General features: G+C 37.9%; 2 protein-coding genes across 2 annotated transcripts in view; both read right to left on the bottom strand.

The window, feature by feature from the left end:
• Nucleotides 1-2218: 2218 nt before the first annotated feature.
• On the bottom strand, nt 2219-17697 carry LOC134674968 (cytochrome P450 4C1-like). The gene is made up of 10 exons (XM_063533112.1): nt 17682-17697; nt 16454-16543; nt 16085-16195; nt 15256-15441; nt 14215-14411; nt 13584-13638; nt 13087-13276; nt 12107-12255; nt 11043-11222; nt 2219-2373 (listed from the first exon to the last, which is right to left on the bottom strand). Exons 1-10 carry the CDS (start codon nt 17695-17697, stop codon nt 2219-2221), a joined length of 1329 nt encoding a protein of 442 aa, XP_063389182.1.
• A 6916-nt stretch (nt 17698-24613) lies between these two features.
• The window catches only part of LOC134674969 (cytochrome P450 4C1-like), a 34315-nt gene continuing 31799 nt past the window's right edge, over nt 24614-27129 (bottom strand). The window contains exons 9-11 of the mRNA XM_063533113.1: nt 26731-26879; nt 26174-26353; nt 24614-24762 (exon numbers count right to left, since the gene is read on the bottom strand). Of these exons, the coding sequence (XP_063389183.1) occupies nt 24614-24762; nt 26174-26353; nt 26731-26879 (478 nt within the window). The remainder of the gene's footprint in view (nt 24763-26173; nt 26354-26730; nt 26880-27129) is intronic.

The raw sequence follows: 27129 nt of genomic DNA on the forward strand, positions 1-27129 counted from the left end.
GCCACGGAATATATAGACGAAGCTCTGGTGTTTTCCCATTTGTCCCTGCCCCACGTGGCCGCCGCCATAGGGGTCATCCATTAATTGCGTCACACGAATTTCTAGGTTTTTTAACCCCTCCCCCCCCCCCTCCTTGTCACACTTGGTCACATTTGGCAAACCCCTCCCCCCTAGTGTAACGTCACATTTTTTCTACGAAATCGCCTAATCGAATTAAGTAAGTACCTAAGTATTATAAATATTTAACAAAATATTTTTGACGAAATAAATATTAGTAATTTTATAACCCAAAACTGCTTAGAAAAGAAAATTAAACGAATAAAAACGATTATCGTTTTAAAAACTTGTTATTTAAATGTACAGCGAATAAAATAATTTAAATAAATTTTCGGTTACTGATGAAGTTAAAGTGACGTCACAAAGTTTGTGTCTTCCCCCTCCCCCAAGTCACAATATGTCACATTTTCTTGACCCCCTCCCTCCCCCTAAACGTGTGATGTAATTAATGGATGACCCCATACATGAGGCGGGGACAAACGGGAATGATTCATATGCAGCGCCCCAGCGCCTATTCCCATCTGTGTCCAGCGGGGACAAATGGGAATACACCGAAGCTCTTAGTACTTGTGACTTAAAAAATCGGTCCACATAACTGACACGTATCACTGACAGTTATCAACTCTTCTCCATAATTATACCGCGCCCGCAGCTTTCAATATTACCCAATTATAAATTACCCAATTATAATTATGGGGCATGCATGAACTATAGGGGGCAGCATAGGAGTTGTTTGATTTTTAGCGCGAGGCGTAAATGTGTCGTTTATGCCTCCGATGTAGCCCACAAGATGGCAGAAACGTACCGACGTGAACGGTAGATGGCAGCACTTGCTTTGGCAATGTACATGTGCACATTGTGCACATATGTTTCCGATTCAGGCCACAAGATGGTAGACCCTCCAACGCGCACGGTCCCTATGACGTTGTCGAGCTGCGCGCAGAGGGGCTCCAATGAATGCGTAATTAGAGTGACAGGGAAAAATGCCCGTAATTTGCGAACTTCGATTTTCGCGATTATAGCCCAGTAGTCGCTCGCGGCACAATGGACGTTGGATCATTTTTGAGGTCCAGACTTCTATTATTCTAGTTCGTTTACTAAATCATATTATTAAGGACCGTCCAGTACCTAATTACTATAAGGTACGCATATCGCATCATGTGCGAATAGGGTTGCCATACGTCCGGATTTGTCAGGATTTTTGACCCCTTGTCCGGATTGCGGCCGGACTTGGCAAGTGTCCGGATTTTTAGGAATGACCTTATAATAAAATGTTTGTTACGTGATATACTGTGAAAGGGAAAGGTAGATCCACGATACAGTGCACCGCAGAGAGCAGCGCGCCGATCACAAGAAATGTCCGGATTTTTAGGGTGATGTCAGGATTTTTATCAGGACATTTAATTCTTCCATATGGCAACCCTATTCGCGAACCGTTTTTGCCTTCACAGTTATCGACTCACAGAGATAGAGCGTTCAAACTACGACAGATCGTGCGTCTGCCCAAAGCGTAGAAGTCTATGTAAAATATGTTATAAATAAGTTATTTAAGATAAAATATTTATTTTGATATAAAATAAAACCATTTCAATAAAAAAAGCTTTATTCCATCAATCTACCTGTCTAAACTTTAAACCTGTGATTGTAAGGACTTATGTAACCGAAAAAAAATACTTAAAACTTTTACCATAGACGAAAGGTACCGGCTGCTGTATTTATAAATGTAAATTATGTTATAATGGCGTAAAAAACCTGAACATATGAATTCAGAAAAGCTACCCCTAAAAATGGACACGAGAAAGACAGAAGACGATAGCGATGTCCCTTTCTTACGGAGCGTAGGCGAAAAACACGCGAACGTGAAGCGAAGCGATGCGGCGCGGGGTGAATCAATCCCTTGATACCTATAGAAGTGTCCTACGTGGGCGATCTCGTTGCGAACGCGAACGCCTTGGGCCCGCCGCGCCGCGCCGCGTCGCGTTCGCGAGTTGTTCGCTTACCGTAAACGCCCCAGTACAATGGGCCATCGCCGGCCACTCCAAGGGACGCAGCCATGCGGTAGAGTGAGATATCAATATCACTTGCTCCCTCTAACACATAAATGCGTCCCTTGAAGTAACCGGCGTTGGCCCATCGTGTAGAGGAGTCATAAGACGCAGTGTTACTTTCTCAATTGCAAAGAGATCTCGTGCCCGGCCGCGTATTCGAGTAGCACGGCGTACTTGAGCTTCACTTTGCTGTAGTCGGCTGTGATTCGGTACTTTCGTATCAGGTGAACCAATGAGGTCTTCATTGCCATCAGTGCGTAAGTCTTTCCTGCAAATAATAAGTAATAATTTAGTTTGCTGTACATATTTAATGAATAAATAAATAAGAAATAAGAAAAAGAAAAATAAGTTTAGCCTATACAGTAGGTATGTCTCCCACCATCATCTGATATGTAGGTATATATGTGTGTAGGTGTGTGTCTGTGTGTGTACGGTGTGTGTAGGTGTGTGTGGTTGGCTTTAAATGCAGGGCTCGATTCTACTCGCTAAATCGAAAATCCATAGAAAACATCGACATCTGATGAGCCATGTTTTGGAGCCTGAAGGACCTTACGACCCGGCCATGACATTGCGCGACCGGCGACGGCAGCTAGTCCGGTAGCAATAACTTTTGAAGTTATAAGATTATTAATGTTGCTTATTTTTTACATATAGTTTCCAGACCACATACTAAACCTAATAATAATAATTTGTGTCATCCTAGGTATTTGCTTAGGTAGAAATTTAGGTATTTCTTTTTTTAAACAGCATTCGGTAAAAACAATATTCGAGATGAAATTCTTTGTTTCCCTGTAAAAGCGAAGTGGCTTCCGACATACACACGCATTTTGTGTCATTTTCATCCACGGGTATAATGACATTTAATAAATACCTAATAGTGAACCTAAAATGCCTAAAATAAAATTATAGTCGGTAAGTGAAGTGTTGTACTTCACAGGATATTATAATATGTTATTCAAACAAATGTGTGTCAAATTCATCCACCGCTTTTATTTTTAATATTTTTTTTTCTTATAAAAATCAAGTATCTGCCACAAAAAAAAATTCATGTTATTAAGTTTACGTCTACATTATTATAATGCCACATCGAGACAACATTCATAATTTGGGTCATTTTCAACCACGGTTTTTTACTATTTGGAAAAATAAAACTTTGCATACGCGGGGAAGGCTACCTACGCGGGTAGGGTGCTTGTTAGATGAACATTATGGCTTCTCTATCCGATGGGCCAACGCCGGCCACTCCAAGGAACGCAGCCATGCGGTAGAATGAGATAGCAATATCACTTGCTCCCTCTAACGCATAAATGCGTCCCTTGGAGTGGCCGGCATTGGCCCATCGTGTAGAGGAGCCATTACAGTGTATTTATTTCATTCGGAGGCATCTTTTCATAGGCTCCTCATACTGACCAACATTTGTGAAGTTCGCAATCAAAAGGTACCACTTTATCCTTGCCATAAGGACTCTCTGACAGGTTATTTGTATAAAGATACAATAAAGTTTCGTCTTTATGGTAAACGACAAAGTGGTCCCTACCTTTTGAATGAGAATGCAACATCAGCGACTTTTAAAAATAACTTTTATTCGATATTTAGAACACTTTTTAAGATTATTTTAAGACGCAATGTATTGCTAATTTTGTGATGTATAAAGCCTGGCAAGCAACGTCAATTATAATGATGATGATGTACATTGAATACAAGACTTCATAAATTATAAAAGTTATTGAAAAAAAAAGTATGTTCGTTTGAGGAGCAGAATATAATTGTTTTAATTATTTTGGTGATATTACGGGCTCCACCGGGTTGGTATAATTATGAGAAAAAATGTTGGCTTGCGATTATCGTTAGCCACGCCCCCCACAACATAGCATGAATTGAATGCAATGAAAATATTTGCACTTGCATGTGCAACTATAATATGTACCTAGTTGATACATAATATAAAGACTGATTTTATTAATTTTAGTAATATATATTATTACGATACCTTTTGGTTCAATTGGCGTAAAGGACAAAATGCTACTTTTCAGGAGACGCGAAAAACTGCATTTTTTTAAAATGTTTATAATATATTTTTGTGGTTTATCGAGCTATGTTTTTGATGTGTATTGGAAAAGTACTCAACATGTTAGTCTCTTTAACCTGAATTAGCAATCATATCTATAAATTATATACGAAAGAAGTTAATTTCCTTTAAAATTGGTCAAAAACACTATGAATGTCCTTTACGCCCATGAAATTTTTGATAATTTAGTGAATCTTGTTTATTAGGGGGACGTAAGAGACGTTATCAGACTATTTTATTCCAAATTCGGGGTGTATTAGTTACCAGTCACGGTTCACATGTTAACTTTTCTCAGCATAATTTACTGTTACGAAGCTTAAAAATGTATCAAACGGTAGTGGATTATGCCAGGTATATCCCGATTAGAGTTATAATAGTATAGTATCTAAAATCCTAAGAACTTTGTTTATTAAAATTTTCATACATAGGAATTTTACATCTTAAAAATAATTACACAGTAACTATTAGTTAAACCCGTTCTTTATCGCTTCCGGTGCAAAAGTGCCCATAATACTCACGACATTACCCCGCTGGATGGCTATGGACAGCATCTGCACCAGAAAAGATTCAGAGTGGGGATCCTCTCCCTTTTGCCTATGTCACGCACAAATTGTTTCGCGTCAGCACCCCAGCAGCCCGCAGTTTCCTCCGCAAAAGGGACGAAAATAAAGGGCAAGTAAAATAATATCAATATGTAGTATAATATGTCCTTTACGACCATATTGACCATACGAGATACGATATGAAAAATCATCAAGACAAATGAAGGGCTTAAAGGACGACAAAACACATGTAAGTCATTTACAACAATATTTATAGCGGTAACCTTTACGATAATATCCATATTTCTAATTTATAACTGGTAATTTACCATTGAGATAAGCTGTTTTTGCAAGCTCATAGTGCAAAAATTGGGTCGTAAAGGCAACTTTTTAAAAGATATCGAACGAAAGCGCTTGGAATTCTGAACAAAACTGTATATAACGACTACCGTAGGCTCAAAGGGCGTAAGGGACAAAATTGCGAAAATGCAGTTATACTCAGTATTTTTTTTTCTATCGAATAGTATTATTTAACGTCTCGATAACTTGAAAAAAATGTCCGCTAAGCACTATGAAAAATCAATGCTTGAACACAATTTTCCAACGCATTTGGCCGTATCTGCCAATTCAAAAAAAATTTGTGAGACATTTTGGCGTAACTCCCAACTTTGTGTACGATTTGCGTGGATGTCTTTTGCATCTGAAATTTTATTAAATAAATATGTGGTAATTTTTTGTCCGTTACGCCTCTTTGCGCTTTTTGAGTGCTAAATGTACGTTACGCCCACAACTAATGGATGTTTACACGAGTGTTAGATAATTCAATGTACGAGATACGCCCCCATACTATGTATAATTTCGGGTTTATAATTGTTGTTTTTTTGCTTTTTTTTGTGTTTAAGTGGGATGAGCTAGTTATACTTTCCTTGTGAATTTTTTTATTAAGTAGGTACTTGCATTACCTGCTCATGTGCTCATTGCTTTATTTATAGGGTTACTAAATTTTGACAATTTAAACTGAACTAGTGGGTACTTTTTCATTAGATTTATGAAAATAATAGAACATGACTATATTCAAATGATAATTATGGCGTTTAATTAAGGTAAGACTGATAACTTTTAGTTTTGTTTGTGACTGGGTCATTGGTAATACCTATTGATTAAAACGTATCATTAATACTTTTTTGTTTAAACCCTAATTTACAGGATTACCCTTATGAAAGTTACTGTTTAGTTAAATTAACGTTTTCATTTAAATCCTGGCCTTTTTCTACTCTAATGTAATGTCATAAATATGCGATCATATTCATTAAGTTTTACTGTATAGGCATATAAAATTTCTAAACTACTATTGTACCTAATAGTATTTTAGTATGTAAAAGTAAAATTTATAATCTAATTAACATTACAAACAGAAATAACGCATAATACTTTCTACTTCGAGCAACACCGGCTTCCGACACGTCGGAAGGGAGGGGCCCAAGCGATATCTCACCGTACAAATCTTTCTGCCATTTTTCGCGGGGGGAAGGTGCACACAGTCGCACTTCTCACACACTTACATACAAAATCCAATCAGAGGCCCTACCGCGAACCACGTTCGACGTGTTGCCTCTCTATGGCACTTGTAAATTCATACGTAAGTGTGACAGGGAGGCAACACGTCAAACGTGGTTCGCGGTAGGCCCTCTGTAATGACGACACGAATACATAGAAAATGACACACGTCAAAGACAAATCTTGCAAACCTCGTTCTCTTTTTGTGTACGGACGAGTGACTAGTGTCACAACACGCACACTAACACATTTTCGTTGAAGTATGTCATTGTATTCTGAGAGATGAGAAGTCGGATTTGTCGCTCGACCGATCCGCAATTTGTACTGAGCGAGCAAAATCGATAAATCCAACAACTACTTGAGACTAAAATATAATAATTGTATTTAAATGTAATTAAACGTATGATATGTAAAAAAAATATTACATGTGAAATGTAACACTTTCTTTTTGTAAATTTGATGTCCCCGACCTCTTTTTATAGCAAAAAACCGAGCAAACAGGCATTTTTGTGCAGCAGTGTTCACGCGCGCGTCTGGACTCGGTCTAGTGAAAAATCCAAGTGCAACTAGTTTTATTACCCGCGCTAGATTAGATTGACGCGCTAATCTTGTACCTCGGCAGAGGGGAAATAGTGCGAATGCCGCCTCCCTTCCGTGTTGCTCGAAGACTTTCTATAGTTAAATTAATTTGTTAGAAATTGTTGTATATCAATATATACATCAATGGTAGGACAGCAGTGATTCTATTGAAGTAATATACCTAAACAAATAAATAGAACATTGTTTTAGTGGCTAAGAAAACGACCTTTTCCACGTTTAAGTATTCAAAATAACAAAAATGTGGAAAAACTTAACAGTGAATACTACATCTCTATATTTTTTCGGAACAAAAATGTAAATTATAGTAAGTATTTAGAAGTATAGTGGTCCCTAAATGCAAGTAGTAGCAATATTGGCAATATTGCAACGAAATTATTGGATTTACGCCAAATGGTACTAAAACAGTTTTTCTAATAAGATAAACAATAAAGAAGAAACGTAAGTGACGCCTTTCTTAAAAACAGTCGTGTTTTTTGGCGTAACGGACATGCTATTTTCGTTTATAAGCATTGTATTGTAAGTTCAAGAAATCAGTTTAAAAGACCTCAAAAAGTTAGGAATAAGCCACATACAGGCATTAGTTTATTCAAACAAACAAAAAAGGTCTGATTTTTTTCCTCAAACAAAACTGTTTTTTGGCTCTCCTGAAAAATCGCGTTTTGTCAGTTAAGCCCTTTGAGCCTACGGTAGTCGATATAACTCATTTTCACCAAAATGTCCTTTACGCCAATTGAACCCAAAGTTAATTATTATCAAAGAAGCTTGAACTATCAAAACTGTTGGTAATTATTATTGAGGGTAAATGTATAATAATAATACTTCAATTTAATTTGTTCAAATACTTCATAGTAGCCTAGCTCTTGTCGGTGGAGTATTCGCCATTCCGTTCTTTTCTCTGCCACTGTTTTGAGCTCCTGATGCGTCACGTCACTACATTAATTTTCTCTTTGGCCTGGTCAATATATGCACGTTTCGGTCTTCCTCTGCCTCTCTGTTCTTCTATTCTGCCTTCAATTATAGAGTTTATGTAAGTATCGTGACGTACCATGTGCCCCAACATGTTTCCCCTTCAGTTTTCAATTGTTTTTAGCAGAGATCTCTTCTCACCTACCAAATTAAATTAAATTAATATACTTGAAGTAATATAAACAAATAAAAAAAAAACATTGTTTTTGTGGCTAAGAAAACGACCTTTTCCACGTTTAAGTATCCAAAATAACAAAAATGGGGAAAACTTGACAGTGAATACATCTCTATAATTTTTCGGAAAAAAAATGTAAAGTATAGTACTAGAAGTATAGTGTTCCCTAAATGCAAGTTGCCAATATTGCAAAGAAGAGGCGTAAGGGACGCCTTTTTAAAAATAGTCGTGTTTTTGGCGTAACGGACATGCTATTTTCGTAAATAAGCATTGTATTCAAGAAATCAGTTTAAAAGACCTCAAAAAATTAGGAATAAGCCACATACAGGCATCAGCTAATTCATACAAACAAAAGTGTCTGATTTTTTTCTCAAAACAAAACTGATTTTTGGCTCTCCTGGGAAATCGCGTTTTGTCAGTTAAGCCCTTTGAGGCTACGGTAGTGCATATAACTTATTTTCGCCAAAATGTCCTTTACGCCAATTGAACCCAAAGGTATTATCCAAGAAGCTTGAACTATCAAAAGTGTTGGTAATTATTATTTAAGGTAAATGTATTCAAAACATAAGAATAAACAGGCTTTAAATAACCTCAATACGTGTAATTAATAATATCTATTGTAAAAAAATGCTAAGTACAAAAAAATACATTAAAAAAATAATGTGCATAATTTACGTTAAGTATGGAAAGACTGATTTGTGCTGTTTATCATGAAAAAAAAAATGTTTATATTAAAATTTATTAGTCCATATAATTAAGACGAAACAGGAGCTGAGTCTTAAATATTTTAGGTAAATATACCCGTCTCGCTAACGGAAGCGGCACCTAAAAGTAGTGCGATAAGGACAAGGCGAAAAATCCTGCGTAAAAATCTCAAAAATCGAGGTTTCGTACTCCTCTGTTTCCTCCTCCAAAACTTAACCAATCGTAACCAAATTTGGAAATCTAAATGATTATGAAATTATCTGTGTCGGACCGTTTTGCTTTTTTGGCTAATTGATATCAGTTTTGAATGCCACGCCTCTCATTGCGGCATAGTCAATTAGGCCATTTTGGCCATTTTTAAAGGGCTCTAGCGCCTTAAAAAACAAAAATATCAAAAAAAGCAAAACGGTCCGACACATATATTGACAATATTAATCTGTGTTGAAAAAATCATTGCTCTAGATTCAAAAACCACAGAGGAAAACGAGGAGTACGTTTGTATGGAGAAATGACCACTCCTGTTGGCTCTTAAGATATATTGAAGTTAGACTTGATTAGATAATTAGATATAGAAATCAAAATATTAATAACATTAATATAAATTAAGTTCAAGAAGTAATATTTTTATCAAAGAATGAAAGTTACCTCAAGTCACGGCATTAATAAGCAAATTTTACTCAAGTGGTACCCTTTCCCTGTCATTGTCACAAGTATATGATGCGTAACCGTGAACACTAAAGTTTGTAAATTGCGAACTCTTTCTCTTTTACTCCAATTAGACGTAATAAAAGTGACAGAGAAAGATGTCCGCAATTTGCGAATTGCGATGTTCGCGGTAGGCCCTCAGGATGGATATGTCGCATATTTGTTAATCAACATTACGTAACGAATGTCAAAGAGGAATTTCACATTCTCAATGTGTATAGATATAAACAGACCTTAATTCTCTTTCTTACTTACACACTTACAGTTATTTTGCTAAATGGTGACATAATGTACAATATCTATAAGTTCTCTTTGTAGTAGTATAACTTTGCATAAGTTGCGTTAATTTGGCGCGCAGGCGAAGAAAACATGTGGTTTTTAGAGAGAGGCCCTTACCCGCCGTCACGCCAAGGTCGCGCCGCGCCCGCCGCGCCCGCTCCCCGTGCACGGCCCGCGTTGCCCGTTAAGAGCCACCCGCTAACGTCGTATGAACGCGAACATTATTTTTGTATTATTTGTTTATGCAATGGATGAAACTGACACAAATTCATATTTCTTATTTATCCCGCCTTTTATATTAATAAGGTGTGAACTCTAGTAACCTTAATATTCTTTTGTTATGGTAATAGCCTGTTAGAACAAAAATTATCAAAAATCTTATGAAGCTGTGCCTCAATAAGACACAAAAACATGTAATGTACATATTGATACGATTAAATGCGACTTCAGCAATTTATTTTAACTTTAATTATTTTTTGAGTCATTTTGAATAGTATGACATAGTATCCGATTGCAATGGACGTAATTGACACAAACTATGTTTTCACATTAAAAAAACTATCCTAAATGCGACACGGTTACATGTTTTCTCTCGAATATTCTTTTCTCCAAAATAATTCAAAATAAAAATAATTACCACAAATTATTAAATAACTTAAAAAGCAAATAATATCTGTGACACAAAACAAAATGTAAGATTAACATCTTAAAACAGCATTCGAAAGCGAAAAAAAATTTGACTTTAATATTACTTTAAGTTAGGGCTCAAAATATAGCCAGCGCTGCAGGACTAAGCGGCAACTATAGATGACTACGAAAGGTCCGATCGCTATGTCTCACGCCAACCTTGTCATCGTGGTTTTCATATTTTAAAGAGTTTAAGGTGCGAGAGTGATGAATAGGAGTGCAACCATCACCATATCGATGACACTTAATCCTCAGTTCATATCTCTCTCATCATTTCCAAAGGGTGAAGCCGTAGAAGGCCTATAATGGCTCTGAGGCAGCGGCGCAGGGTCTATTTACTGCTGTAGCCTGATATCCAGATGGTTCGGGTTCCAGAAAGGGCCCCAGAACTTCAGCCCGCAGCATTTTCTACCAACTAGCACCCTAAACCGGCGAGCGTGTATGAAGATGTTATGAAAGTGAAGGAAGCGATAGAGGTATGTCAGGATCGTAGCAAGTGGAAATCCGTGGTCTCTGCCTACCCGAAATAGGCGTGATTATATGTATGTATGTATGTAGATGTATGTATGTATGTAAGTATGTTTACTACAGATGTATGTGTGTTAGATGGAATAGGTCTTTGAATATTTTTATCATCAGCATAATTGACTAACCTATGCAGTTCCTCCTGCCAAGGCTAAATCCGCAGAAAGCGCTGGGACTCTGTGGCAGAGTGGAGGGGTCCAGCCACCGCTCCGGCCTGAATTCGAGGCGATCCGGACCCCAGATCGGCAGCCTGTGAATACCCCAGAACGTGACGGCGCATTCGCTGCCAGCTGGTATGGTGTAGTTTTCTGAAATCATTATTTTTTATACAAGCTGAAGTTCCATTTGAATTTTAAAGTCAAGGTTATTTGTGGTTTTCCATGAAATGTCATGTGAAATAACGACTTGTCTATCAGAATTTCTATTGAAATATCAGATAAAACGGACCTTATTGCACTTGAAGCATAAAGACCCTTAAATGATAGAAAGCCACATTTATTCGTATTTTTTAAATGCGTAGGTACACGTGATTTTAAAGGTGGCCAGTTTAGCACTTAAAATTGGTTTATTACTTCAGAAGAAAGACTTTAGGTACACTACGAACACCATATATGACAAAAACTTTCAATGCCCACCAATGATTTAGGGCGGTTTCAGTATAATACCTATATTAAATTCAGCTCGTATATATCAAAAGTAAAGAAAGGTAACGCGCATGTAAGCGCATAAAAACCAAATGTAGGGGAATGTAACGCGCGTGTAAGCTCGTAACGTAGGTAGGTATAGTCGCACCAATAAAAGTCAGCAGCGGATTTGATAGCCCACGCAGTGTAGTCATCATTGGCCACAGCATCTCTGCAGGTGATAGTTGCAGCGACTACAGATAGTTACAGAGTATTTTGAGGAGGTAGTCTACAGTCTACATCGACTGCGATGACTGTATAGACCAATGGCCGACGGCACTTCCTGCCGCATCGATCACAGACGTGTCTTGACTCCTGGGGTGGTCCGGCAGCTCTGCGATTTCGTTTCTGCCTGACACGTCATAATTTCATACAAGTTTGACGTTTAAAATGGCACGTGCAATGCGTGGGCTATCAAAATCGCTGCAGACTTTTTACGGTGCTAATACAAATGTAACTTCTCTTGATGGTAAAACGGCTGTCTGATGACCGCTCAATAAACTTCTTACTCAGTTTAACTTCCTTCTCGACCTCCCGGGCTATGAAAGGAGCGACCGGGCTAAGCCGGAGCACCTCCTTGATGACCGCCTCCGTGTACACCAGTCTCGGCATGTCTTCTTTGACCAAATCCACACTGGAGCCAAGGACTGACATTATCCTGAAAAAGAAAAGACTGGTTATAGTTATTGGCCCTCCATAGTAATTGCAAATTGGCGAGTCTAACTAAACAGAAAGAAACAAGGCAATAGTAAGCAAGAACCGGTAAGATAGAAAGACTTAAATACCCGCATACCTACTCAGTACTCAGTTTCTTCGGTCACGTCTCGAGGCGAAAGAATGACCCCATAAAGCCGTGACGTAGGCGTGGGCGAAGTGAGCCTACGGGCACAGGGAAAGGAAAGGGCCTCGCAGATGCGACTTCGCCCACGGCTAAATTAGGTCACGCAACGCTACTACATAGAGCGTCTGGTAAGGTAGAGCAAATGGAACAAGACCGCGTAAAAGGCCGCATATGCGATGAAGTGGCTGACCTTAAGGACCCCTGAACGCATTTGCCAGAATGACCTCCAACCGCGGAGAATGGCGAGAAATCGTACGGCAAGCATCACCTGTGCCTGATGTCAGCAGTTGACCACGACACTGCAAAGAGTATAACGACAACGAAGAAGAACAAAAAGACTTACTCCTGATACATTTTCTCCTGCACCTCTTGATACGTGCCAACGAGCACCAGAGTGGAGAGAAGCGCCCGTGACGTTTAACCGTCGTGGTACCCGTGAATGTCTGTGGTCCCCGGGCAGTCTTTAAGATTTAACCGATAAGATGGAAGGACCTACTCCTGATACATTTTCTCCTGCACCTCCTGATACGTGCCAACGAGCACCAGAGTGGAGAGCAGCGCCCGTGACGTTTAACCGTCGTGGTAGCCGTGAATGTCTGTGGTCCCAGGCAGTCTTTAAGATTTAACCGATAGGATATAAGGACTTACTCCTGATACATTTTCTCCTGCACCTCCTGATATGTGCCGAGGAACACCAGAGTGGAGAGCAACGCCCGTGACGAGGTGTCGTACCCTGCTGCGATGAGCGTGTCCAGCTCCTCCTGGATCTGCTCGTCGGAGAACGACCCGTCTTCTGTCAGGTCCAGAAGGAGGTCCAGGAACGCGATGAAACGGCTTGCTTGAAAAAAACGAGCATATGAAATGGCTAGGGCAATTGTTTAGTTAGGACATGTTAAAAGGGTAGGTACAAGTACATATCCTAAATATGACGTTATCTATGAAAAGGGACCTTATTGTCGATGGCGCTTACGCCATTATTAACGATGCTAGAATATAAACACAATGCCGGGCGACACTGTGCGGCGTAAGCGCCATCGACAATATGGTCCCTTTTCATAGATAATGCCTCAAATAATTACTTTTTCTACTGACAAAGTTGTTTGACAGACTATATTACTCATTATTTGGTGAAAAGGTTTACTTACATGTTGTACTGGCATGCCTAGCTTGCAGTCTTTCAGATCTTCGCTTGTTTAGCATCTAAAACAATTTAACTTAGATTGAACAGAATTCATTACATGAATTTGTACTTATGTACTTGGTTAATTTAGCCAGGTAATTGAACGCCTAGGCCGTTCCCCAATTCCACATTTAACTAAATGACTACACGACGTTTAGCCATCTGGTTAAATGTTGCGATCAATGTCTTGACTGGTTGTTCTGCAGCCATCGACACAATATTTCTTAATTGCATGCCTTGATAAAACTCAAACTAAGTATAAAAGAAAAGTAGGAAAAGTTAGGTATATGAGCCCAGTAAAGGAGCATGTAGGGGCCGTGTCGTATACACTAAAGGGCTGGCTTCTGACCGACCAAGGTGGAGACAACTTCATCACGCTGCTCCGACAAGAGCCACTTAAATTGAAAGAAGAGAAAGATGTCTTACTAATACCCACGCACAAACGAAAACTTGCCAGGACAAATGCAACTTTGATTTGTCGAGTAAAGAAATGCGAAACACAATGAAACGGTAGGCTTTTTTAGACGTCTGGGCGGCTAGAGGTCCTAGATCCCTGGGGATAATTTCAAAGGTAGGTATTTCATTAAGCCACTTACGGTTCTAGACATGTTATGGACGCGAAGCATAGCTTTGTCCATGATTTTTCGAAGTCCAGAGAACCGGTAGCAGATTTCGGGGTGAAGCCAAAAGCTGGCCAGCCGCTCAGCGACGACGTAAAGGGCGTCTTCAATCGCTCTCTTGTATTCCTTGTTGATAACTGACCGGTCGTCCAGGGAGATGCCGATAACGGTTTCTGAAATTGATAAAAATCATCAACGCAAAATAGATACAGTTAGAGATTCACTAGATATGAAATAGTAAAGATATATGACGTTCCACGGCAAAAGGTACCTTATGGCGGCTGGCGCTTACGCTATTATCAACGCAGCTCCAATATTCAGCCGGGGCAACGGGGTACCTTTTGCCGTGGAACGTCTCATATCTTTACTATTTCATATCTAATGAATCCCTAATTCATTTCCCGAATCGCGCCGTCAATGACAATTAAATCATTGGGTTGCTGAAAGTTATCAAAATATCTAATAGGTATCAAATCTAAAAGTTGCTGAAAATTGAAGCAAACGGACTGAATTCAAGTTGTCAAGAACTTGAATGTTTGCCATGATCAAGACCGCAGGAATCGGGGAAAAAATGGGTCATGTAGCATTCCCATACTAGGATTCGAACCCAGTACCTCCAACTTCGTAGGGTCTATACCGACTAGGAGGGCGATACTTAACACTAAAGTTGCCGAAGCGATTCATGCTGTCAATAACCGGAATGGATGGTGGAACATAGTACGGAAGAAACTGGTGCTCTAATAGGTCAGTGTTATTCCCACTACTTATATATATAGTTACCACTGTTGTTACCAGTGGTAACTACTGGGGAAAAAAAACCCAGTAGTTTCCACCAAACCGAGTTGGTTTGTGGTTAGTTGGGTTGGTTGGTTGGTTAGAACTCTAAAAATATTTTAGTGGTAACTACTTACTGGGAAAAAAATCCTACCTTTTTGGTAACAACTTGGTGGTACCTCACTAGTGGAAATAACCCATAGGTCATGGCCCCCTGGAGCATCGACGCAAGGAGTCACTTACGACAGACAGCCTCAAGGGTCCTTTCTGTAATATACTCCATAGGAATGAACTCTCCTTTCCCGGCCTTCGGCTCCATGTCCTGCACTAGTAGCGCCGCCTGCCGGTTGAAGACTTCCAGGAAGCCATCCAGCACATGCTGGCTGAAGGTCGGGTTCATCAGCTTTCTGTGACGTTTCCATGTCGGCACTTAAGGAATAAAAATAAGCAGATTAAATTCCGTTGGTTAAGATTAATTTACTCGTACAGCCAAAACATAATCTAAAAAAAAATCAAAACTGTTCAGACTAATCTTGGAATGGATAAGTATAAATTCAGTTATATTTATTCTTAGTCTTTAAGAACAACCACTGTACTACTTTACTACGACTTTTCTCAATAAATTATTTGTACCTATTTGTATTTATACCCATATCCAATTCACTGCAAGGAGTGCAAGGTATGCAAGCGGGATACTTACTAAAAATATTATCCTAGACTTCCTAGAGGGATCTCATTTATAGCCAAGTTGCGCCATGCAAACATTTATGTAAAGGAATATAATATGATATTTATACAACAACATTTATTTGGGAAATTGGACTAATCCCAAAAAAGCCACATTTTCCCTGTGGCTTAGAAGAAACCTATTCCTACTTACTACAGTAGGTAATCTGAGAATGCCAAATGTGAAGTTCGTGTTAAGGAAGATTAGGTAAAGTACTCCGTGCGAATAAATGGTACGAGCAAAAGTACCCCCACCATGAGTTTTACGCGGCCTTAAACACTAGCGACTGCGTCACGTCAATCGCATCAGTGCATCTTACTCGTGCCAATGTCAGTTAATGATTACCGTTAGAAGTAAGCAATCCGTAGCCAACCCAGCTGGAACCCAGCCTGTAGAAGTAACTTTTCTCCAAACACGAATTTAGCACGGTGAAGGCGTCGTCTGGATCGTTGATGGCTGAAATAAAAGCGTGTTTTTGAGTGGTTCTGAGAAATTGTAGCGTTTTTTAGATTACAATACGGTTGACAAAAATTAGCAATCTCGAGGCCTTTCTCTGGGGTCTTCAGCAATTCGCTGGCCCAATATTACAGGGTTCTATGTTATGTCTGGACTCTGAGCAACGTACGTATACAAGTTCTTGGCCTATAACGGTCTTCCTAGCAATAAATTGTATATCTCTACTTTCACATTGACCTTAGGTAAGTAAGTAATTACCGAATATGACCCTGGGGCCAGCCCACAGAGTTATGACGCCTCCGGCCTTTTCAGCGGCCTCGCTAACTTCCTTGCCACTCTCCCAGAACCCTGAAATTAAATAGATATTTGTGACGTTATCTATGAAAAGGGACCTTATTGTCGATGGCGCTTACGCCATTATTAACGAAGCTCCCATATGAATACAATACCGCGCGACGCTGATGTGCGGCGTAAGCGCCATCGATAATAAGGTCCCTTTTCATAGATAATGCCCCATTTATTCGACTACGTATGTAGTTAATACGTACTATTACGTAGGTGACAGTTATTATATTTATTGTACGTTTTTTGCAAAAAATCATTTTTGGTACATGCTTTTATCGCTGACTGTGCTTTAATGCTTTTCTTTCCACAGGCAACTAATCGAGACAAATGTTCACGTTGGACCGGGCCGGGACAGGGCCGGAGCTTCCGGCGCTCCGTTTTTGAAAATGACAGCGGAGCCGTCTTAGAAAATGACATGTCAGACGCCTCGGCCCGGCCCGGTCTAGCGTGATTCATCCTTAAAACTAAATAAAATCTCGTAAAAGCGATCATCATGCTTAGAAATGAACACAACTATAATTATTACATAGGTATTTATATGTGACGTTCCACGAAAAAAGGTACCTTATGGCGACCGGCGCTTACGTCGCATAGCGCCGCAATAATATTGGTGCGGCGTTAATAATAGCGTAAGCGCCAACCGCCATAAGGTAGGTAAGGTAAGGTAAGGTTTTTGTTTTTGTTTTGTTTATTTGTTTATTTTACAATTAGCACTAACAGTTAAACCTTACGTACTAATCGATATTATGTTACTTATGTCTAACATACAGACAGGTACTTAATTAAGATGGATTAAATTACAATATATTACATGAGGGATAAAATTAATTACAATTGCAATAAAAATAAATTACCATAAATTAGTATAAATTAAATCAAAAACAGGTACACGAGCAAAATGTCAAAAATTCTAATTACACATATAATATGCTGGCGCGTAGGTTCGCTAAGTGCTCTAAGGAAGTTAAGCTTGTGCTATTTCGGGCATATTGCCAAAGTTTTTATACTTGCCAACTATGGGCAAAATATACACGAAAAGCCTACAACATCCTTAGAGTACAGTACAATGACGCTTTGCGAATTCTCACCAAACAACCACGGTTTTGTAGTGCGTCAGCGATGTTTGTTGAAGCCAGGGTACCTGACTTCTTTGCCATTATTAGAAATCGAATAGCGTCGTTCTGGAACAGGGTACGCATTTCTAATAATAGGCTAATTACGACTGTAAATGAAAATATTTACCAAAATGTGTTTTTCCGGCATTGGTTGTCCGCGCATCAGCAACCGAACCGAAAGTAGTTTTTTTTTTTTTGTTATTTTTTAGTAGTTATTTATTTTTACATTTCTTTCCTTTTATTTTAAATTTATTGTATTTTAATTCTAAAATTATGTAATGGGTCTATTGCCTGAATAAAAGAAACATTCATTCATTCATTCATTCATTCATAATGCTATGTCGATTTACAGTATGGAGCTTTTCGCCACTATTGACTCAAGGTAACGGTTGGATGCTGTCAGAAATTGGTTCTCAGGGGTGTAAAACATGTCAAGTTGGCTATCGCTGTTTAAGATGCTATTTAATTGCGTCATCGCTTGATGTAGTGGGGAGAAAGAGAGAGCACGCGTCCTGGCCGGCGGGACGGCAAAAAAGCCGCGGCTGCGAGCGCGTAATAGCTTGGTGGAGGCCTGGGCCCAGTTTTATAAAGTTACAAGTTACAAGTTTACAGGCGTTTACTGGCAACACTTGCTCCGTTTTTTACAATTTGCGTTTTATAAAAGTACTGTGTTACAATTTTACAAGTTACAGGTACAAGTGCCTGCAGCGAACTGATATACATGGAAGTATTCTGTCCGCTCAGTTATGACCCAACGTAAACTATTCGATTGTAGGCGGTGCTTACAAACTATTCGATTCGCAACTTTAGTTGGTCCGAGATGACAGTCAGTGACGGATGGCTAAATTGATTTATAAAAACAACTTTTTTTTGTAATTAAAAGTGTCTTCATGTGTCGTGAAGTGGTGCAGAAGTTAATTTAGTTCATACCAAGGATAGTGGAATCACTTTTCACTTGTAGTAAACAGATAACTTCAGTAAAATTTGGAATAAACATGACGATTTGTTTTCAATACTACCGTGCTAATCTAAAACGTAATAACTGCATACGACTTTCATAACAACATACGACTTTTTAAATTGCGAGGATAATAGGGATGGTGTTATGCCAAATGAAGTAGACTATTTTATTAACTTGTGCTTGGTTTAGGTATTTTCTATATAATTATAAATGTAGTAATGAATTCTTTCTTACAGATTTGTATTTTCCTTTTTTATTTCATGGAATGGAGCTGTAAAAAAACTACCTAATTATTTCAAATTAATAATCAAATTTGATATTATCATTTTACATTACTTTCCATTCAGATTCCCACAAGATGCTATTCGCAGAGAACTATGGAAAAAAGCTGTCCAATTAGAGAGACATGAAATTAAATGGATGCCTGGAAAGATATCTAGAATATGTTCTATTCATGAGATATAACTCGTGAGATAATCATACCCGGTCTTCTATATGTAGATACACTTCCACTGAAATACACACATTATCTGAAAATGTTGGTCATTCGAATCCACCCTCTACCGTCACATATATGTAGGTTCTCTCTCAAGCCATTTCCGTCAGTAGATAAGAGCGGCAAATTTAGAAAATGTAAGCGCGCGAACGGATGTGGTCCCATACAAAATTTTAATTACGCACCTTTTTCTACTGACAAACTTGCTTGACCGGCTATATACATATAAAATATTTCCATTGGAACTGAAAGTGGGGATTTATTGTGACTCCGCCTTTTCAAATATTTTTGACCCGATTCGTGTACCCATGTAAATTTTGCAGGCTATAGCCAGTCCGAATTCTAAGATCAAGTTTACCATACATTTACAATGGCGTACTTGATCTTAGAAAAACGGACAGACTATACCTGAATGTGACTTCGCACTGCCATACAAATTGATAATAAAATATACAAAATACTTATTATAGCGGAATACATTTATACAACAATGATATATTTACTTATGTTGAGTTAGTCTGTCATTTCACAACAACATTTTAACTAGTTATCTTTTAATCTGCATTAAATTATTATATATTATAGTGTATTATTTGACTGGTTCTTCAATGTATGGCATAAACCTATCCCTGTCCAAGTCATATTCTAATCAAATATGAACCGCAAACTCTCAGCGGCCAGTACGTATAGCAAGAAGGTTATTAGCGGATTAATGTCGCTGATTGGTAGTTATTGACATTATATGCATTTCATCTACACTTAGCTATGTACCATTAGTGTAAAAAAGATGACTATTATTTTGTTTACCAGCTTTGATTACAGGCTCTGTAAACGCGTCGTCTTATTTAAATGTAGGCGTAATTTTGTATGTGTGCTAATTTGGCCCGAGAATTTGAACGGTAATGTTCCTAAAGGCGGTTTCCATACTAAATATATGCGTTCACCGAGTGCCTGTAGCTCAACCATAGATGAAAATACGGGAGTTTTATAGTTTTAAACTCATAATCGAACAAGCGTTTTATAAAAATATTGTAAATTACAAGTGTAGATTGGTACACTTGTAACAAAAACTTACATACGTCTTGAGTCCTGTAACAGCACAACAGCAGTTACTTGTAGACTCGTTTTCTGAGAGATTTTAAACTTTACTCTTTATTGTTAAGCACCAACGCCAACGATTGTGCCAGGGCACGCATACTTTTCCATGCACTGACCTTATTAGTTTTTGTTAATGTATCTGTAATATATAGTAAATAGGAAATAAAGTGACAATATGTTTGATACTGATTTTATTGACGATTCGTTTTATTTTATCTACTTGGAAATGGAAAGGGATTATTCCCGATATTTGTCGTTGATTTATTAGCATTCGTCTCTTTATTTAAGTATTATAGTGCATTCACATTATGGTAAAGTGTACTATTCATAATTTTCGATACACAGCGTATTTATCTTTGAGCCGCTACCGAAACGATACATGTAAAAATGTGAAAGAGTACTTATTTACATGTTATTTTCTTATTAGGTAAATATTTCATGAAATCTAACTTAATCTGAATCTGAAAACGGCCCGAAAAGTATATCCTTGGCATCAAACACCGCTCTCAACCACTCGATTTCTCGTTCATTTCTGGCCATTTTTCCAATACTTAACAGCAAACAATAACACAGCATTTAGTAGAGCACAGAGTATCTATGAATTCTATGACAGACATTTTTTTTAAATAGTGATGTCCTTCGCACCTGTAAATTTCACATGTAATCGAGATTGACCGTGGTGCTTTACAACTGTAATTATCTATGTGTATTTATAAAACACCTGTAGCCGTACACAGTGCATTACAGGTGCCTGTAGCCTGTACTCTTGTAACCTGTAACTTGTAACTTTATAAAACTGGGCCCTGAGGTACCCGAATTGTTACCAGGGAGAGTAAGGCTGGATTAGTTAGTGTTCCCCGTATAAGCCGAAGGAAATATTTAATTAAATAGATATTCCTCCGAGCCTCCAGCGATGTGTAGTCCACCATTCCAAGTATAAAAAGAGTTGGATATAAGTATGGGTAGTAACCATATAACTTTTTGTATAGGAAACGTGCATATGTTTTTTGTACCCTTTCCAGGAGAAGTATATACTGCTGCTCATGGGGATTCCAGATTAAAGCATTAGTTTCTAGCTTACTACGCACGAACGCGTTGTACAAAATGCTGATAGCGTGCCTGTTTGTAAACATTTTTGCCTGCCGTATAACGAATCCCAGGCATCTCCTGGCTTCATTACAGACCTTTACAATATGTTGGTTAAAAGTTAGCAACAGGTTATTCGTGGGACGTCACAATTACTTAAATAGATTTAAATAAGTAACTTACGTTCTCTTCCTCCTATAAGCTTAAAGAAATGCCCGACGACCGGCAGGTAGCCATTAAATTTTGGCGGCGCGTTGGCTAACTCCAAATATTTTCGCCTTTTTTTCTGCAAAACCTATTGCTTAATACGGTTAAACACATATCGAATAACAAACAATACATACTTATGTAATCTTTAACAAAAAACCGGTCAAGTGCGAGTTCGTTTAACTCGCGCACCAAGCGGTCGACCAACTTTCAATTATTTCATGCAACTATAAAGTTATAAACACGTTGTGTTTATTGTTTACATTTTCCTTTCTAAGTATTTTTTTTCATCGTATATATAAAAAAAATTAAATAAAAGTTCAGCTCCAGGTCCAAGGGTCGGTTGCACCAAGCCGTAGAGTTCGCTAAATTTTATAGTATGGAAAGTTTCATAGTTCACTGCTGAGTGACGTAAGGACTGGGGCCAAATTCGACATGTACAACTGTCAGATTTCGCATCCACGTCAAATCAACAGCTGATTTTATTGCATACTGAGTGATGATTCCATCAACGGTGGATAATATCATTTGGTACAACCAAAACTCAACTCTAAACTAAGGGTGGTTCGGTTTGGTTTGCTTGTCATCCTAACTGTGGATTGCTAATGTCAAATTTTGACATTGTACGTATTCGAGAACTTATGATTTTTCCCACATCAACGGGAGATCAACACGATACGTCAAACGTCGCTTGTCGAATAGGGGTCCTGATTAACGTCACTCAGCAGTGAACTATGAAACTCAGTCAACTGTGGTTGGTGCGACCGGCCCTTAACTAGTAACCGCACTTTGACATTTCGAAACGCAACCCTTAAAAACCCCAACTTCACAAACCGGCCTATGAAGCCATCATTTTATTATCTTCGTCAGCGGACCGCACACACCACGACAGCACCTCTTACTTATTACTTAGATTTCTCAATAAATTCAAATTTTACGTGGCAGCTACTCCAAAAAGAAACTGCCTAACTATTAATCGACGCGAAAGGTATAATGAATGAATTAATTAATTAATTAAACTTACATATAACAAAGCTATTAGACAGCACGTAAGGAGAATCACAAGTACCGCTACGGGCGACATTATTATAACTGAGCTTGGCCTGGATAAAGTTTACCGAGATCATTTTAATATGAACCGAAATATAAATATAGGTATACAATATATTGGAAGGCACATGAAGGGTTCCGTAGATTATAAACTAATCTTTGGATCAGCATTTGTATTACGAATATCTCGGTAAGTAAAATTAACTCAATTCAATCGTGGCGAACCTGCATTTTTCAACCCAGAGAAGTTAGCTTAGGGTTGCCAACTTTTTTTTGGTGGAATATAGTATTTTCTAGATGAAGGCATCAAAAATCAAAAATATAGTACCTTTCAAAAAAATATAGTACTTTTAGATAAAATACTAAAACATGAGTGTTTAATATACGTTTAATCGGAAATATAGTATTTTAGCGTACTATATATTTTTCCAAAAGTATATAGTACAAAGAGCCAAAATATAGTAAGTACAATACTGTATAATATAGTACATACGGTTGGCAACCCTAAGTTAGCTTGATCTGGAATAAGTTACCTATTGTCTATTTACAATCAAATCTGCAGAATGAAACTTATACTGTAATGAATCTTATACATTTTTATCAGTACCTACTCATTTGATACAGTTGCCTAACAACTATCGTCAAGGTCGTATCAAAACAATATGTAACCCATCACAAATTGCTGAATCAGAATCGGTGTTTCTTACTTAATCTTGTTCTTAATTATCACGATACATTGTTAAGCTTTGATTTAGGAAACTAATTCTGCTAAAAATTACCCTGTATAATTAGGGGTGAACTGAAAACCAGCGCTGTGTAACACAGCAAATGCTGAGTCCATCCCTATTGACACACTATTGGTTGTTTATAAGTTTTATAACATAAGAACGATTAATGTCAAACTATTTTAATTTCATTGTTGCTGGTTCAATATGTAGGTATTTGTGTATTTATTGTTTTTTTGTTGTTTTTATCGTTTTTGTTTTCTTGTATGCATGTGGCAATAAATAATTCTTATTCTTAATCTTAATGAAATAAACCCCTTTTAGCCCTCAGCTAAAAGTCGACTGTATTACCTAAATGTCAGTACTAAGTTTTAGTACGGAACCCTAAAATTGGACAAAATGAAGGTAAACAAACCAATCACTTTTTTAATCTTGACCCTTCGCTGGTTTGCGCGGATTTACTGGTTCTAAATATAATATTTCGCAAACTGATACTCGTAAAAGTGAAAGTGACAGCGTCGCTCTGTCGTGAAAGGACCAAGGTGTTTAAAAATAAAGATACGCCAATTACTTGATACATTCAAGGAGCAATACGATATCGAGTGTAAAAGATTTAAGGAATTCAAAAAATAATAGGTATTGTAATAATAGGTTCACAGGAGAGAAAACTAGCGAGTTCGCGCGAACTGTACATTTTTCTCCCCTGTGGGCAATAGTTAACAGCTTGTGGGCATGTAAGTAATGATTTTATCATAGTTCTGTAAATAAAAGGAGGACCTTTTTACGTGGGTTAGGGTTAAATAAGAAAATTAACCTTTATAGCCCTTAACTTTGTGTATGTCCACAGGAAAGAACGTAACACAGTGATCTGTTTGACCCTAGTGCTCGACGCTGCACTAGTACCTATTCGATATCCATGGGCACTTATTGTCAAAGTAATATAGGTTTTTGAACAGCGAAAATTTTTATGTATTCAAATTTAATCCTTGTCACTTTGACATAAAGTGCCCAAGTCGAATACTAGTGCAGTCGGGCACTAGTACTTCTTACTTACTGAATAGGTATAAATAGGTACTTATCTAATGATTCAAGTGGGAGTTACATATTGATTCGGTATTTAAATATAAATAGTAAATTTACCTGAGATATAACATTTTGCCAGTAAGTGAAGGGCGGCAATAATTGAAGGATGAAGTGAACTGAAATGAAAAGTTATACTGGTTTTAAACACTCCTACTTTTTTGGGTATCAGGAAATAAAATACATTCAAGAAAACAAGCAATCATTTACTAAGTAGATTTTATTATGTATAGTAGTAGTTTTATTATGTAGCTCTTATTCCCTCAGTTGTAACGATATGTGTTGTCCGTACTTGAGTACCAGATCGAACTTCAGTTTCACCTTGCTGTAGTCAGCTGAAACTCGGTACTTACGCACCAAGTGGACCAGCATGGTTTTCACAACCATATATGCATAAGGTTTTCCTGAAAACAAAGTAACCTTTAATAATAATTTGTATTTCGCTTAGATCCCCACGTCACAGACTAGGTATAACTGCCGTATTCGAACTTCAAGATATTCACAAGAGACGACACGTACTAGATCCATTCGAGATACGTTATAGTTTAGATATCAACTTGTTCTGTTTTGCAGCGCAATTCGGGCAACCAATGTCACTTTTACGTTAGATGGAGTAAGATACCTATTAGATATGAATTGGATCTCTAAGTCATATACTGTGGAAAGTGTTCAAGAGTATCTCCAGAATCGCGCAAATGTAAATTTGACAGGTTAGATCTTAAACATATCGTTATCGTATCTTGGTGATGTCTAAAAGATATCTAATAGTTGTAAATAGTCGTTATGTTGTAACTTCTTGCTGTGTAACTTTTTTCTTATTTAACTATTTGTTTACTGTATGTTATTTCTATGTCTTTTTTTTCTTCTTGTATGTTACCTCCCGTGATTCTTCTCACTTGATGATCTCATCGGAAGATCAGCGCTGGAAGCCACCAGCAACATGCTGAGATGGGGCCATTTGTCATCAGGGGCCATCGTGGCACTTTAATCTTATTTTGTGTTTTCTTGTATATAATGTATTGTACCGATTGTTTGTGTTTACGAATAAATCAATTCTATTATATTCTATTCTATTCTAATAGATGTCTATTTCAAAATACAAATCGGGCCCTAAGCCTAGTGTAGGGATCACTGTACTACCCTCTGTAACATCAAATTATGACACAAATATATTTTGAATTTGAATGAAAGAAACAATAAAATATAGAAGATAGAAGCAGCGTTTAATTATTTTGTATGAAAACAGTAAGTTTTTATGCAAAACTTGTTTTTGCTCTATTTCGTTTATTTTATAAACTGGAGCTAGGTATATAAACTAATTACAGGACTAGATATACCTTATGTTATTGTATGTGCAAAGTTTCATTACAATCTAACTCGTAGTTTTAAAATGTGAACGAAACTCCGTTTGTATGGGAAGGTAAAATTACGCCATTTAGTTTCCTTAAACTACATTTATTTAAGGAAACTACGCCAAACTTAACGGAAATCATTAACTAAAACTAAAACTCCATGTATAATATTGTATATCGCATCTAATTTATTTTATAATTATATTCAGTTGAAACTGGAAATAGAAAACAAATAACTATTTTTGTTGGCAATTAACATTTAACCTCATATTTACATAAATGTAAACGGCCGTTATACGTATAGTCTGACAAAAAAAGAGTAGAAATTAAAAAGTGGCAACACTGTAGTGTCGTCCCTTTCAAATCAATCTATATAAAAACGGAACGACACTACTATTGCCACTTTTTAATTTCTACTCTTTTTGTCAGATGCCAGTGAATAATCACAGCCTATTAGACCCACCAATGCAGTTCCTCCTTCCCAAGCTGAAGCCGCAGAACGCGCCGGGGCTACTCGGCACCCTGGAGGGTTCCAGCCACCGCTCCGGCCTGAACTGCAGACGGTCCGCGCCCCAGATTGGAAGTCGGTGAATACCCCAGAACACCACCGCGCAGCCACTACCAGCTGGGAGAGTGTAGTTCTCTGAAAATATTGATTTGGACCTATTGAATCACCTTTTCCTTTATTTCATCATCATTAAGCTAATAGTAAGAGTGTTGTCGGTGTAGCAATTTCCATATTATAGGCGGTCCTCTGCCTTCTCTTTGACAGCCTGATACGACACGACGTTGATCTTTTCCTTTATTTGATTAATGTACGCTCTCCTAGGTCTTCCCTTCTTCCTCTTTGCTTCAATCACCCTCTATCATGTTTTTGATAAATTCGTCGTGTCGTAACAGGTGTCCAAGCATCTTTCCTTTATCTTCTATTATACTTATTTCAAAACTGCATGCTTTGAAATCTTGAAGTCGGTTAAAAATAACAAACAATTAAGATTTCGGATTGAATAATATTCTTACTAAGTTTGATATCTTTGTCCACTTCCCGTCCAATGACTGGTATAACCGGGCTGAGACGAAGAGCTTCCTTTATGACCGCCTCCGCATACACGAGTCTCGACATATCTTCTTTTCCCAAATACGAACTGGGGCCGAGAACCGAGATTATCCTGTAAAGAATTGACCTTGATCAATGTTATTTGACTATTAGTATCTGTGTGTCTAGATATTGACAAAACGATTTGCCACTACGGAATTTAAATGAACCATTAGTAAATGACGTCACGGTCAAGTTACCTACAGTTTCCCCTCTGGGTTGCAAGGTCAGATGGAGTCGCTTTCATAAAAACTAACCTTCGTCAACTCTTGGGATTAGTTTCCAGGCTCTTATCAAGGCTCCCATGAGCCGTGGAAAGCCGG

The sequence above is a fragment of the Cydia fagiglandana genome, chromosome 21, assembly GCF_963556715.1.
Source record: "Cydia fagiglandana chromosome 21, ilCydFagi1.1, whole genome shotgun sequence".
Lineage (NCBI taxonomy): Eukaryota > Metazoa > Arthropoda > Insecta > Lepidoptera > Tortricidae > Cydia > Cydia fagiglandana.